This window comes from Telopea speciosissima, chromosome 9 (genome assembly GCF_018873765.1).
Source record: "Telopea speciosissima isolate NSW1024214 ecotype Mountain lineage chromosome 9, Tspe_v1, whole genome shotgun sequence".
NCBI lineage: Eukaryota > Viridiplantae > Streptophyta > Magnoliopsida > Proteales > Proteaceae > Telopea > Telopea speciosissima.
Window position 1 is genome coordinate 58511611 of NC_057924.1, and position 13331 is coordinate 58524941.

At 40.4% G+C, this 13331-nt stretch overlaps 1 protein-coding gene across 1 annotated transcript; it reads right to left on the reverse strand.

Moving 5' to 3' along the window:
• Positions 1-4619: 4619 nt before the first annotated feature.
• On the reverse strand, positions 4620-6974 carry LOC122639488 (receptor-like protein kinase HERK 1). The gene has a single exon (XM_043832354.1). The coding sequence runs from the start codon at positions 6750-6752 to the stop codon at positions 4671-4673; it is 2082 nt and encodes a 693-aa protein (XP_043688289.1). The 5' UTR covers positions 6753-6974; the 3' UTR covers positions 4620-4670.
• Between the last annotated feature and the right edge of the window lie 6357 nt (positions 6975-13331).

Here is a 13331-nt window from a genome sequence, read left to right on the forward strand (position 1 = left end):
TTGAAAGTATGCATCCTTATATACAAAATAGGGATGTAGGGATTGGGGGCTCTTGCTGCTCGGGCTGCCCCAAGGGCCCCACTGCGTAGACACAGGGCTGTGCATAATGACCGCCTTACCCCTGCCCGAGTGCCTTGCCTGAGTGGGGGTAAGGCGGTCATTGCACGTGGCCTTGTGTCTACATAGCACAACACAGTTGGGGCAACACAGAGTATAGGAGCCAGATCCGGGGTGTAGTGGTTTAAACACAAATATCATTAGGGGTGATAACAGAGCATCAACATAACATAATTGACTACTTTATTACAATACTAAGTGACTTTGAGCTATTAAATATCCTACATACTAAGAGGAAGAATGAATCTCTATGATCAACCTAACATATTGGGCTTCAAACAAGGTAGAAAATCCCCGAGGATATGTTAAAATGGATTTGAAATGTCCTATTTCTTGAAAAATCTTTAACCTCTTGAGATACAAAGATAAGGGTCTAATGCACGGCCAACACTGAGAGGGGTGGTGAATCAATGTATACAAAGATAAGGGTCTGTTATGTGCCTAATGGGGCCCTCTCTGGTGTATGGGTGGTAGATTGGGCCAGCCTAGTATGTGATAGGTTAAAGGGCTTGATCTAACGCGTTCCATTAGCTTCGGAGCTTATGGCGTATCAGTGAAGTACCTAACATACATGACCATCACATTATGTCTTGTGTCATGCATCTCATGTGCATCATCTCTCATGCCATCATGCACCTACATGCATTCACATCATCTCACATGCATGTACACATCACCATCATGCTCCTAACATGCCATCCACATGCTAAACACATCCTGAACATGCCATACCATGTTGTACACATAACATACACATGTCAAACCATTCCAAACACCAATTCTTTCAAACGATCCACAAGGGCTTCCTACCGCAAGGTGTCAATCAGATCAAATAACAATTCTTTCAAATGATCCACCCGAGCTTCCCACTTATAGGTGTTATTCAGATCAAACACCGATTCCTTCAGCCTTGATCAAACACAAGACAAAAATTTTTAATGGAGAAACAGAGTAGTAAAAGGCTTTTCATTATTCAAAATTCTCCTCCAATGTTTGCTCCCCTTACAACCTTATGTAAAGACTCAAAAAATAGACTCTTACACTGAAAAGGAAAGACCTAACCTAATCCTTAACCTATAATAAAGGAAATAGATTCAAAACATGATTGGACTTATAGAATCCTAATCCAACCTAACTTACAAAACAATTAAATAGTCATATGACCATTTAAGTTGTCATATGACACTTAACCAAGTCACATGAGCACTAGTTACATAAAAATAAACTAAGGAATTAAAACAGTTAATCCCATATGCAACCTTATTACCCATACTTTAAGTCCATAAAATTGGCCTATTACATTGGAAACCCATGGGATCATAGCTAAGCCCAACATGTGTATAACCCAGCCCTAGACTTATTCCTAAGCAAAGAAGCCCAGTTTGGTTATAAGTTTACATCATCATATGCATGCCACATCGTCTCAAATGTATCTATACATCACCATCATGCTCCCAACATGCCATCCACATACTAAACACATCCTAAACATGTCAGACCATGTTGGACACATACCATACACATGTCAAACCATACCAAACACATCCCACACATCAGCCATTGCCTATACACATCATCAGACATCATATACATCATCACTAGTTTGTTGCCAACAATGACAATACATCCACACACTATACACACTGTCAACTGCCAAAATGCCATAACTCTAACACAAGATATCCCTAATCCTACCATTGCACCAAATTTTCCATGTCAGTCAAACAAGTAGGGATATTTCCTTGTTATAATTATTTGTTCTTTACAATATGAGATTGTATTCTTATATCACATTCGCGATGCTTAGAAAAAAACTCATCATAAACAATAATGCATAGAAGTGAATGGCGACATTCTTATCTAGACAAATAAATATTACCTTTATGTTTAAAGGGCTAATTAAATAAACAGATAATCAATTAAGTTTAAGAATTTTGTGAGATTGAGACTTACCTGTTTTTATCAATAACTTCTCCTTTCAGTTTTCCTATCTCTCTCAAAGCTTGCAATAGGTGGGCACAAGGGTGGGTAGGTTGAGAGAGAGCAGGAGTGGTTAAATGGTTGAGATGCCTTCCATTTCATCCGAAGGTCTAAAAGATGCTAGTGGGTATAGGATATTTTAATATTTTTCATTGCACTTAGTATACCCGTTAGTTTTTGGGCAAAAATTGATATATTGGCCCTTACAAAGGTGGCATTAATTTAACGGTCCATCGGAGGGGGTGTTGATGAAAATTTCCCTAAAATCACCAACAATTGCTTAGCTCAGTTGGTGAGTCGTGGTGCGCTTCATGCCCATGCTCACCAAGAGGTCTCGAGTTCGAATCTCTTGGCTGGTATCTTATCCCCTCCCCGGTTTGATCCCCCTCCCCCCTTCTATCAAATATATGTAAAGCTTCTAATAACCCCAAAAAAAAAAAATTTCCCTAAAATCAATTGATTCAAAGTGGGGTGGCCTCTTGTGGCTCTTAGAATTGATAGTTGGAGCATCCATAGCCAATGTGGGATTACCACAATACTCTCCCTTGTAAGAAAAACAACACCCAGAAATGAGGATTTTGCAGAAAAACAAAGATAAAGAGAAGATCACACTAACACACAAGATCATATTTTACGTGGTTCACCCCCAAGTAGCTAGGTAGGCTACATCCACAGTTGGCGATAGAAAATGGTTTCACTACTTCTCTGAAGCAACAGTTACAATCCCTCAGATCTAACACACCCTCACAAAGATAAGAACACTTTATAAGAGAACCCTAACCAAAAAAAATACAAAAATGCCCCTAGAAGCCCAAAAGACCAACCTAGTCTAGTTCGGACCTGAACCCGACATATGTTAATAAACATATCATTTTGAAGGTCTCGATGAGTTTTGCAGGGGCCAACGCCCACGACGCTGATGTATGCATTTTTAGGCCATTCTGGCACGTTTCAACGAAACGACTTGTTGAAGAATCCGCACAACACTTTCTGGACTGAGATCGGGCTTCATCAGTAAACACCCCTTACGTGCAGGACTTCTTGTGGGCTCTGTATTCATGTTTGGAATAGGACCCATCATCAACAAGCTCGGCACCGTTGGATGTAGTTAAGAAACTTTCCCAAAATCTGACAACAGACAAAAAAGAAGATTCACTACCGAATCAAGTGTAAATGATTCCTGGTCTGCACCAAAAACAACAAAAATCTTTCCTGCTTACTTGTTATGATGCTCTCTTCAAATACAAGCATTTGGTAAACAGAGGGAATCGATTTTGTGGAATTATAGAAGAAGAGATTGACGGGTTCATGGCTGCAGCTGATTCGAGTGTCCTAGATAGTAAAATAGATCGAGCTAGGGGTGCAAGTTTGGCCCTGTCGGCCCAAACCCGCCCTGAGCCCGAACAGGGTCTGGGTTGAGATATTTGGCCCTGAGGACGGGTTAGGGCTAGAAATTTCTGACCCTGAGTCAGGGTCGGGTCGGGTTAGGGTTGAGGCTTCAGGCTAAGCTTGGCCTGGCCTGGCCTGACCCTGATTTAAGTTATACTATAAAATATATATTGATATAATATATACATTATAAACTTTAAATGTCATCTACATTTTTTTTTATATAATATCTTATATATGATGACAATAAGTGATATAATACTTTTTATTATAGAGTTATTTTAGGTAAATTTGATATATAATGTTCTCCCCAGCCCATTCCAGCCCATGCATTTCTTTCTCCTTCCCCATGATCAGGGCCAATCAGGGTCAGCTCGACCCGACTCTAAGGGCGGGTCAGGGTCGGACTTTTCTGGCCCTGAGTCAGGGTCGGGTCGGGCCTGGGCCCAACTAAGGGGACTTAGGGTTGGGCTAGGGTTCTATAAAGCCCGGCCCAACCCGACCCTGTTGCAACGCTAGATCGAGCTTTAGGATATAAATGCCCTAAGGCCTCCAATAACAGCTAATCGAAGCTTTTGATATGTAAAACGGACATGGGCCCAAGGCCCGGGCCAAGCCCCCCACAAGAGGTAGGCCGGACCCAACCCGTGCATGGGAGAGAGAGAGAGAGCCGGCCATTAAGTGGCTGACTCCCCCCTCTTTGATCGATTCTAGTATGAGTTTAAAAGGGGGTCTCATGGTTTTGGTTATAAATAGAGGACCTCTAACCCTTAGGCCAAACAATTAAAAACCAAATTTCATCTCTCGTTACTCTCCAAGTATTTGTGTTCTCTTTCATCTCTCTCTAGGGATTTGTGGTGTGAAGTTTAGTATTGAGAAGTCTTTCAAAATATCTAGAGATCGAAGAAGAATCGTTCGTGTGCTCGTAACCAAAAGCTTGGTTCTTGATCTTTCTTCTGCTGTCTTCCCATATGTGTTCAGGTATGATCCGAACCGAATCTATTTGGATCTTGAATCAATTGATCTAACATGATAGAATAAAATTTTCAAATTGTACAGAGAATTACAAGCATAAAAAATGGCTAAAATTATAAAATGGTACTTTATAGTACATAATCAATATTCGAGTGAAAGAACTTTTTTAAGAACGTAAACATCTGAATCCAATAATTGAAAATTATCCCTCATTCTAACCCACCTTGAAGGTTAACAAGATCAAAGAACTCATCACACCCAACTGTACCAACCAATGAGGAGCAGGTGAAGTATTCTTCCCCAGTAGAATCATCATTTCCAACCAAGGCGGAACCGATTCCGATTCTTGAATCCCCAAACTCAACTGTACCAACCAATGAGGAGCAGGTGAAATATTCATCCCCAACCTTGTCTCTTAACCAAGTTTCATGCAGTTGCAAGAAGTACGCCAAATCCTGCAACACTTCCCACATTGTGGGTCGGTTCTTACCCTCATCGGCAACACATTTCTCTGCGATTTCCCCAAAATTCTTCAATGATTCTGGATAGTAATTCCCTTCAAGCCGTGGATCCACAATGGTTTCAAGTGATCCCTGTTGTCTTTGCCACTGGAGTGCCCATTCTACAAGGTTGACCTGCTCTATTAGCAATTTTTTATCCATGGCAGGTCGAGCACAAACAACCTCAAACAGTACTACACCAAAAGAGTAAACATCAGACTTTCCAGTCAATTGCTGCCTTCGGAAGTATTCTGGATCAATATATCCAGGGGTTCCCTTTGCAACAGTACTAACATGGGTATGACCTAATGCAGGACCTGGTTTTGATAATCCAAAATCAGATATCTTTGCTACAAACTTCTCATCCAATAGTATGTTGGCTGTCTTAATATCCCTATGGATTATACCCCTCTCTGACCCTGTATGGAGGTAATGAAGCCCTCGTGCAATACCTATGCAAATCTCTAGTCTCTGCTTCCATGTCAATGGTGGGAGATCATTCCCAAAGAGATGCTTTGTGAGATCTCCATTTGCCATATACTCATAAACCAAAGTCATCTCATCCTTGCAGAACCCAATCATGGAAACCACATTCCTATGCCTCAGCATTGATAGCATCTCAATCTCTCTGTCAAATTCTATCAGACCTTGTTTAGGTTGCAGAATGGTATGCTTGAATGCTGCAAGAGTGCCGTCATTTAGTACACCCTTGTAAACTCTACCAAACCCACCCACTCCGATCACCAATGATTCATCAAAATTCTTTGTTGCAGCTCGGATCTCTGCTATTTTGAACTTCTTACCAAGTCTATCAGTAGCTATAGAACCGTTTTGATTCAGATATCTTCCGGTGATTTTAGATAATGCAGCTTTGATCTTTGCTTTTGTTCTGAACCGCTTACCAACTCTAAGAGTAGCTGTGGAGACATTTCGATATCCGCCGGTGGATTTAGATACCCTAGCAATAGGGGTTTTGTTTCCATTGGTTCCATGAAGTAATGAGCGCCAACCAGAGTTATTGTCTTTCATAGATGTGTTATTTTTCTGTATGCGTAGAGATGCAAGAGTGGAGATAGAAACTTTACCAGCCTTCAATTTTCGCAATGTACTTTTCCACTCTTCTTTGCTGCTTATGTCCGACAGGTGAGACCCCAACACCTCTAGAATTGAAGGCAACCCTCCCGAATAGCGTACTATATCATGTGAAAGTTGAATATAATCTTTAGGAGGTTCATCCAGTGAAAAGGCATGCAAACTAGATAGTTGAAGAGATTCCTCCTCGTCCAGCTCTTGAGGCCAATAGATTTTATCTTTATCAACTTTAGCCACATTCAAGATATGTTCAGAAGTGGTTGTTATTATGACCCTACTTCCTTGACCAAACCAATTAAGTTCACCGGCCAAAGCATCTACCTGTTCTATAATGTCCACATTATCAAGAACAATAAGAACTTTTTCTTTGCAAAGTCGGTGTTCTATCAATTTTTTCCCTTGACGATAATGACCTATATCAACTTCTGTTTTGAAAATATCTTTAAGAAGTCGCTTTTGCAAAGAAGCAAGACCCATGCATTGCATTGCTTGTTTACCAACATCTGAAATAAAACTATGCCTACTGAATGTTGAAAGGATGCGATTATAAACAGCCTCAGCAATCGTTGTCTTCCCAATGCCACTGAAACCACATATTCCTATGAATTGAACATCATTGGAACCAATACTTAATCGAGTTAATAGATTTTGTACACGAGAATCTATACCGATAGGGTGTTTGCATTCAGCCAAGTGCATGCTACTGACCAGTTCATCCAGGACCCTTTTGACAACCAATTCAATTATCTCTGCTTGATCCCTACAATCATTTCATATAAAAAAGAAAATCGCAACAACTAATGAGCTGAAAATATCTAGTAAAAAAAAATAACATATAAATTTAAGTCTTTATGAAATGGAAAGCAATCAGAAATAAACAATAGTGAGAATTTAGTATGAGTTAAAATTGAAAATATGCATCCTTATATACAAAGTACGTAGGGGTGTGGCAGCTTAAATGCAAGTATCCTTTGGGTGATAACCGACCATCAAGATAATAACCTAATTAATTTACTACTTTATTCCAATACTCAGCAAATTTGAGCCATTAAATATCCTACATCATAAGAGGAAGATTGAATCTCTATGATCAACCTAGCGACTAGGGGTGCAAGTTTGGCCTTGTCGGCCCGAACCTGCCCTGGCCTTCTCTGAGCCTGAATGGGGCCTGAGATGAGATACTTGGCCTTGAGGACGGGTCAGGGTTGGAAATTCCTGGCCCTAGGTCAAGGTCGGGTCGGGCCAGGGTTGATGCCCCAGGTTGAGCCCGGCCCGACCTAGCCTAACCCTATTTAAAATTAGGGAAAATGTTCTCTGTCCGGGAGTGTGGCCTACGCCTGCACTCCCATGAGTCTATCTCTCTCCTCCCCATGTGAAAAGACACCTCTGCCCTCTTATTTTAAGGAGGAGAGAGATAGACACATGGGAATGCTGGTGTAGGCCGGCGCCACACCCCCGTACAGAAAAATACTTCCCTTAAAATTATACTATAAAATATATTTTGATATATCTATATATATTATACACTTTAAATGTCACACATATTTTGTTATATAATATTATTATATATGAAGATAATAAGCAATAATATATTTTATTATAGTATTATTTTATGTAAAATTGATAATTTTCTCCTCGACCCTGCCCAACTTAGTCCAGTCCATACATCTCTCCCTTCTCTCACTCCATGATCAGGGTCAATCAGGGTCAGCACGGCCCAACCCTGAGGGTGGGTCAAGGTTGGATTTTTCAGACCCTGAGTCAGGATCGGGTCGGGCCTAGGCCCAGCTAAGCGGACTCAGGCTGGGGTTTTAAAAAACCCGATCGAACCCGACCCTGTTGTAGCCCTATTAGCGAACTTTGACTTCAAGCAAGGTTGAAAATAATTGATGATGTGTTAAAATGGGTTTAAAATGTTCTACTTCTTGAAAAACCTTGAACCAATTGAGATACAAGGGTAATGGTCTATTACATGGTAAACATAGATGTTGCACCAAATTATGAAAATAGTCAATCAATAAAATACCCCTATGGATAAATATCAGACCAACCGTTGTACCAAATTTTCCAACCGATGTAGCAACTTTTCCATGTCTGCTAAATAAGTAGGATATTTACTCCTTGCGATTATTTGTTCTTAGACTCTATGAACTTGTATTCTTATATCCCATTCATCAAGCTTAGAAAAACTCATTACATACAATAATGGATAGAAATGAATGGGAAGATTCTTATCTAGACAAATAAATATTACCCTCATGTTTAAATAGAGTTTTGTGTCTATAAACAAATTTTAATGATAATATTTGATTTTGATATGGTATGTAATTTAATTGAATTGAATTGAATTTTTTTATATTATGAAATTAAAAATCAAACTATAAATTGGGAGGGGGAGGGGGCGGGGGAGGAGGAGGAGGGGGAGTAAAGGATGAAATGGAATGGACTAATGAAATAAATAATCTATTAGGTTTAAGATATTAGAATTTCATAAAATAAAAAAAAAATTTACGATAATGAGACAAGAATATTATGGGATTAAAACTTACTTATTTTTGTCAATAACGTCTCCTTTCAAACTTCGTATTTCTTTCAAAGCTTTCCTCCAACTCTCAACAGTATGGGGCTGAAAATTCTTCTCGTGCTCCCGAAATGCTTCTTCAAAACTTCCGATCTGATTCCGAACATCCAACGGATCAACATCAAAGAATATGGGTAAGACCCGTTGACGCTTGGATATGTGGCATTGATAAATCTGAACAAGTTCCAACAGGCACCATTTGCTGTGTGCATAACCTTTAGAGAAGACGGGAATCGAGATTTTGGATCCCTTAATTGCTCCAAGGCAAGTTGGGCCAATGGCTTCTCCACTCCACAATTTTTTACTATCAATGAACACATCAATTCCTTTGTCTTTCAGAACTAAGTTAAGAAAGCCAGTGAAGTTATTGCGAGTATCTTCACCCCTGAAGTTTAGGAATACTTCGTAATTATAATATTCATTTGTCAACGCAGCGGAGGTGGAGGCGGAGGCGGAGACGGAGGAAGCCCCATCTAGTGCCGCCGTGAATTTGCAGTTGCAGAGAAAATAAGATGTTCAAAGAGAGTTTTTCTCTCAAGGAAGTCTCTTGATTCACAAATCGGTTTTTAATAGGAAATTTTGAATTGACCAACTGCCTTCCACGAAATCATAGTTTACCTCTTTAACAAAAAAAAAAAAAAAAAAAAAAAATCATAGTTTACCTAAACGTGTAGAAGACAGCCTACTGAGGTCATCTAAGCTTAGATGGAAGAATCAGTACTCCACTATGGAAAGGAGGCCTGCTGGACCCTTAGAGGTATGCAGTATGCATTTAGAAGTTACGGTTTGGATCCGACTCTTCTACTTCCGCATGTGCGGCGCACCCCCACACATAAGCACAGTGCAAAGTATGGCCTTACCCTGTTCGGACAAGGACAAGGCGTTCGGACAAGAATAAGGCAATCCATACATTCCACCTTGTTTGTGCGTATTGGGCGCACATGGCAATAGGTGCAGGCGGAGGAAGTATACATACTGTTGTTTGGGGTTTAGCTTACATATTGAGTCATAGTAAGGTAGTGTGAGACATGGCTGGGTTTGACCACAACGCCAAACGTTTACTGTTATTTGTTTGGCACCTACTGAGAGAAGTTATGCATCTCAATGGCCCGGAGCTGCCGGACCCTAGATAATACTCGATCGATCATGTGAAGAAGCTAATAGTGCCACCTTCTGCATTGGTGAAATCTACAGCTTTTAGATTGCATCGTAGTATGGTAATAACAAAAATCCTTTTTCCCATAGCACCGTTTCTTTAAAGGGTTTGGATCCTCTGCGGCCTGGGATTAGGCCCAATTTGGTATGATTTCTATTTCAATTTTGGATTGATTTCTTGAAATAGTCAACAAATAAATTTTTGGTCAAGAAATTGAAATTGTTTTGGTTGTATCAATATGAAATATTTCAAGAATAAAAAAAATCTATTTGATAGTTCAAATTCTGAAAATAGATCCTCTATATTTCTTTGAGAAGGATGGTGGTGGTGGCAACGGGATAGTGGCGGTGGTGGTGGTGACGATGGTGGCAAGGTAGTGGTGACGTGGAAGTAGTGGTGGTGGTGAAGGGGTAGCGGTAGTGGTGGTGGCAATGGCAATAGTGGTGGCGGTGGAGGTGGTGGTGGTGGTGGCATGGAAGTGGTGGAGGTAGCGGTGGCAATGGCAGTGGTGGCGGTGGTGGTGATAGCAGGGTAGTGGTGGTGGTAACGGGGTAGTAGTGGTGGTGGTGAGACCATTAGGAGAAGAAGGGTGGTGTTTTATTTTTAACATGAAATTACTATTTTCCCCTTGAAATTAACCATGTGCTTATTCAAGAGCAAGAGTGTTAAATGCCTAAATCAAATGAAATAGAAACTCTGAAATAGCTCCTTAGCTATTTCAGAATTTCTATTTCACTGAAATAAGGTGCAAAAATCAAATCAAACAATTTCAGAAATAGAAATCACCTCCTGAAATTGAAATAGAAATCATATCGAATCAGGCCTTAATGTGTGGTAAACGTGTTGCGTGCAATACTCAAGTTATCGCCTCAGCACAGATGCACATCCAATGGTTGGGCATCGAGTTCCTCAAAAATGTAAAATTCAAATTTGAAAGGAGCTCGATGCCCAACCATTGGATGGACACATGTGCTGAGGTGGTGATCTAGGAGTTGCACGCAACACAATGACCGCATGATCCCAAGCCACAGAGGAGGGAAGAGAGAGACAAACACAGTGAGGTACTAGCGTATGCTATGTAGACAAACAACTTTTTTTCTACCTAATTAAATTAGGGGATTAGGGGATAGGATTCATTACATTACTAGAGTGCAGTTTGAGCCAAATAAAGAAACCCCTTTGGAATCTGACAATAGGAGGAGGGGCATCTATGACATATCATACTCACATGAATGAACAGTGATATGTGAAGGAGTGCAATTTCTTTTTTGAGCTATCATGGTGCACAACTTTTTCCCTTAAATTAGGTTACAAACATTTTGTAACCTACCTAGTTACATTTAGAGAAATCTATGGGGATGTAAAAGCCTCCATGAACTACATTGGACATTATCATAAGATTCTTAAGAGTTTTCTTTCTCAATTGCATACTATGTACATTGTAAGAAATTTCAAAAGTTCTCATGGGAAAAAAAAAATTCAGAATATTAAACATCTAAATCCAGTGATCGATTGAAAAATGTCTCTTGTTCTCACGGTGAGAATCTCAGTATTCTCACTCGGCTATGAGTTTTTACCAGCACCAAGGTTTTAAAGAACGGAATCGGGGATCGAATCGATCAGTGCCGATTGACCGATTCTAATCCAAACCGGCTTGAAACATTAGAAAATGGAGTGGAATCGGCAGGATATGATTGATCACAGACGATTCTGATCCCATTTGGCTGATTAACCGTCCAATTCCTGATTCTTGAAACCGTGAACAGCTCAAGAACTCATCCGAGCTGACACGTTGAACTAGGATTGCCAATATATAAAAGCAGCAGAGATGTAGATGGGGCTGCCACGTTTACAACATGGGAGAAAATCCAGGGTCGCTCTTGCACTCTTTTGAAGGGTTGAAGGGGAAAGTTGAGGAACACATCGTAACAAGAAAATCCAGTTGTGAAAGAAACAGAGCCGGAGGAAGTCCAATCTAGTGCGGCCATAAGTTGCAGTTGCAGAGAGGATTCTTATAAGATGCTTGAAGTGCTCTTCTCTCTCAAGGAACTCTCTTGGTTTACAAAATGGGTTTTTGGTAGGAACTATTGGACAGACTCAACTGCCTTGCATAAGGCAATCATATTTTATGTAAACAATTAGAAGGGGACACCGTGTTGATGACATATATACATTGTTGACCTCACAAAGATTAATAAACTTGCCCTGTGACAAGTCACATGGTATTGAAATTTATTGAAAAGTTAGAAGAGGTCTTGAGTCTTGACCCATTCCACCATGGACATTTTCAAGTAGATTTATATTTATGAGGAGGGTTTTCGTGCATGGTGCACGATCATAAACATAGCTGTTGGATTGGTATAAAGGAGGTGCAGTGTCAAGATGTGGAATGATATTTAAAGTATTAGAAGGTAGACAGAGTATGGGAGAGTCAAAAACATATGGAGAAAAGTTTTCTATGGGTGTGGGTGAGTGTACCGCCCATGCCAGATAAGAGGGGGCGAAATGATCACCCCACCCCTATGAAAGGTAGAATTCTATCCAAGATGGTCCCATGTGTGCATCAGCCACGCTGCTTTTCAAGGGTTTTTTTTCTTTCTTATAAAATATAAGGGAGAATGTTCTCTGTGCCGAGGTTGCAGGCTGCATCCAGACACATGGGGGTGGGAGCAATGACCACCCTGTCCCCCTGAGTGACAGGCCTATGTGTCTGGGCGCAGCGCTACAGCTAGGGGTGCAAGTTTGGCCCTGTCGGCCCGAATCCTCCCTGGCCCGCCCTGAGCCCGAACAGTGCCTAGGCTAAAGATTTCTGGCCCTGAGGGCGGGTTAGGGTCAGAAATTCCTGGCCCTGAGTCAGGGTCGGGTCGGGTCAGGGTTGAGACCTCGGGTAAGCCCGACCCTGATTTTGGCCCTAATCTTGACCTTGATTTTGGCCCTAATCGAGACCCTGATTTTGATCCTGAAAGAAACTGTTTAAAAAGTTTGCAGGACACCCATGTACACTTGTCAAATTACAGGCAGCATGCGCCACAGCTTGACTCCCGTTTCAAGATGATTTTTTTTCTCCATCTATATGTGCACTTGAAATTTTAAGCATATGATTTGCTTGTATGCTAAGAAGTAAGAACCATTTGACATGATAACTAATAAAACAGATATACACACCGATAAATACAGAAACCATAACTCACTAAACATGCATTATAGTAAAATATAAGCTGTTGAATGGAATCACTTTCCTACAAACAACTAATTAAATAAATTATGTTATAGTAGCTATAGTAAGCAGGTTAGTTTATAAGAGATATTGCTCTCCTGACAAAGGTATTAGAGAGATTAAACACAATAACACATAAACCAGCAGCATTCATGCAACATTGTTCAAAACCATGCATGAAACTCTCAAGAATTCCAACCAACATTCATCTATACCACTTAGTTCTCTTCTTCACAAATATTAGTTTCTCTGCTCATCTCTTTTGGATGGACTATAAAAATACATAAAGCAACAGAGACTCTTACATGGTTTTTTACCCATTAG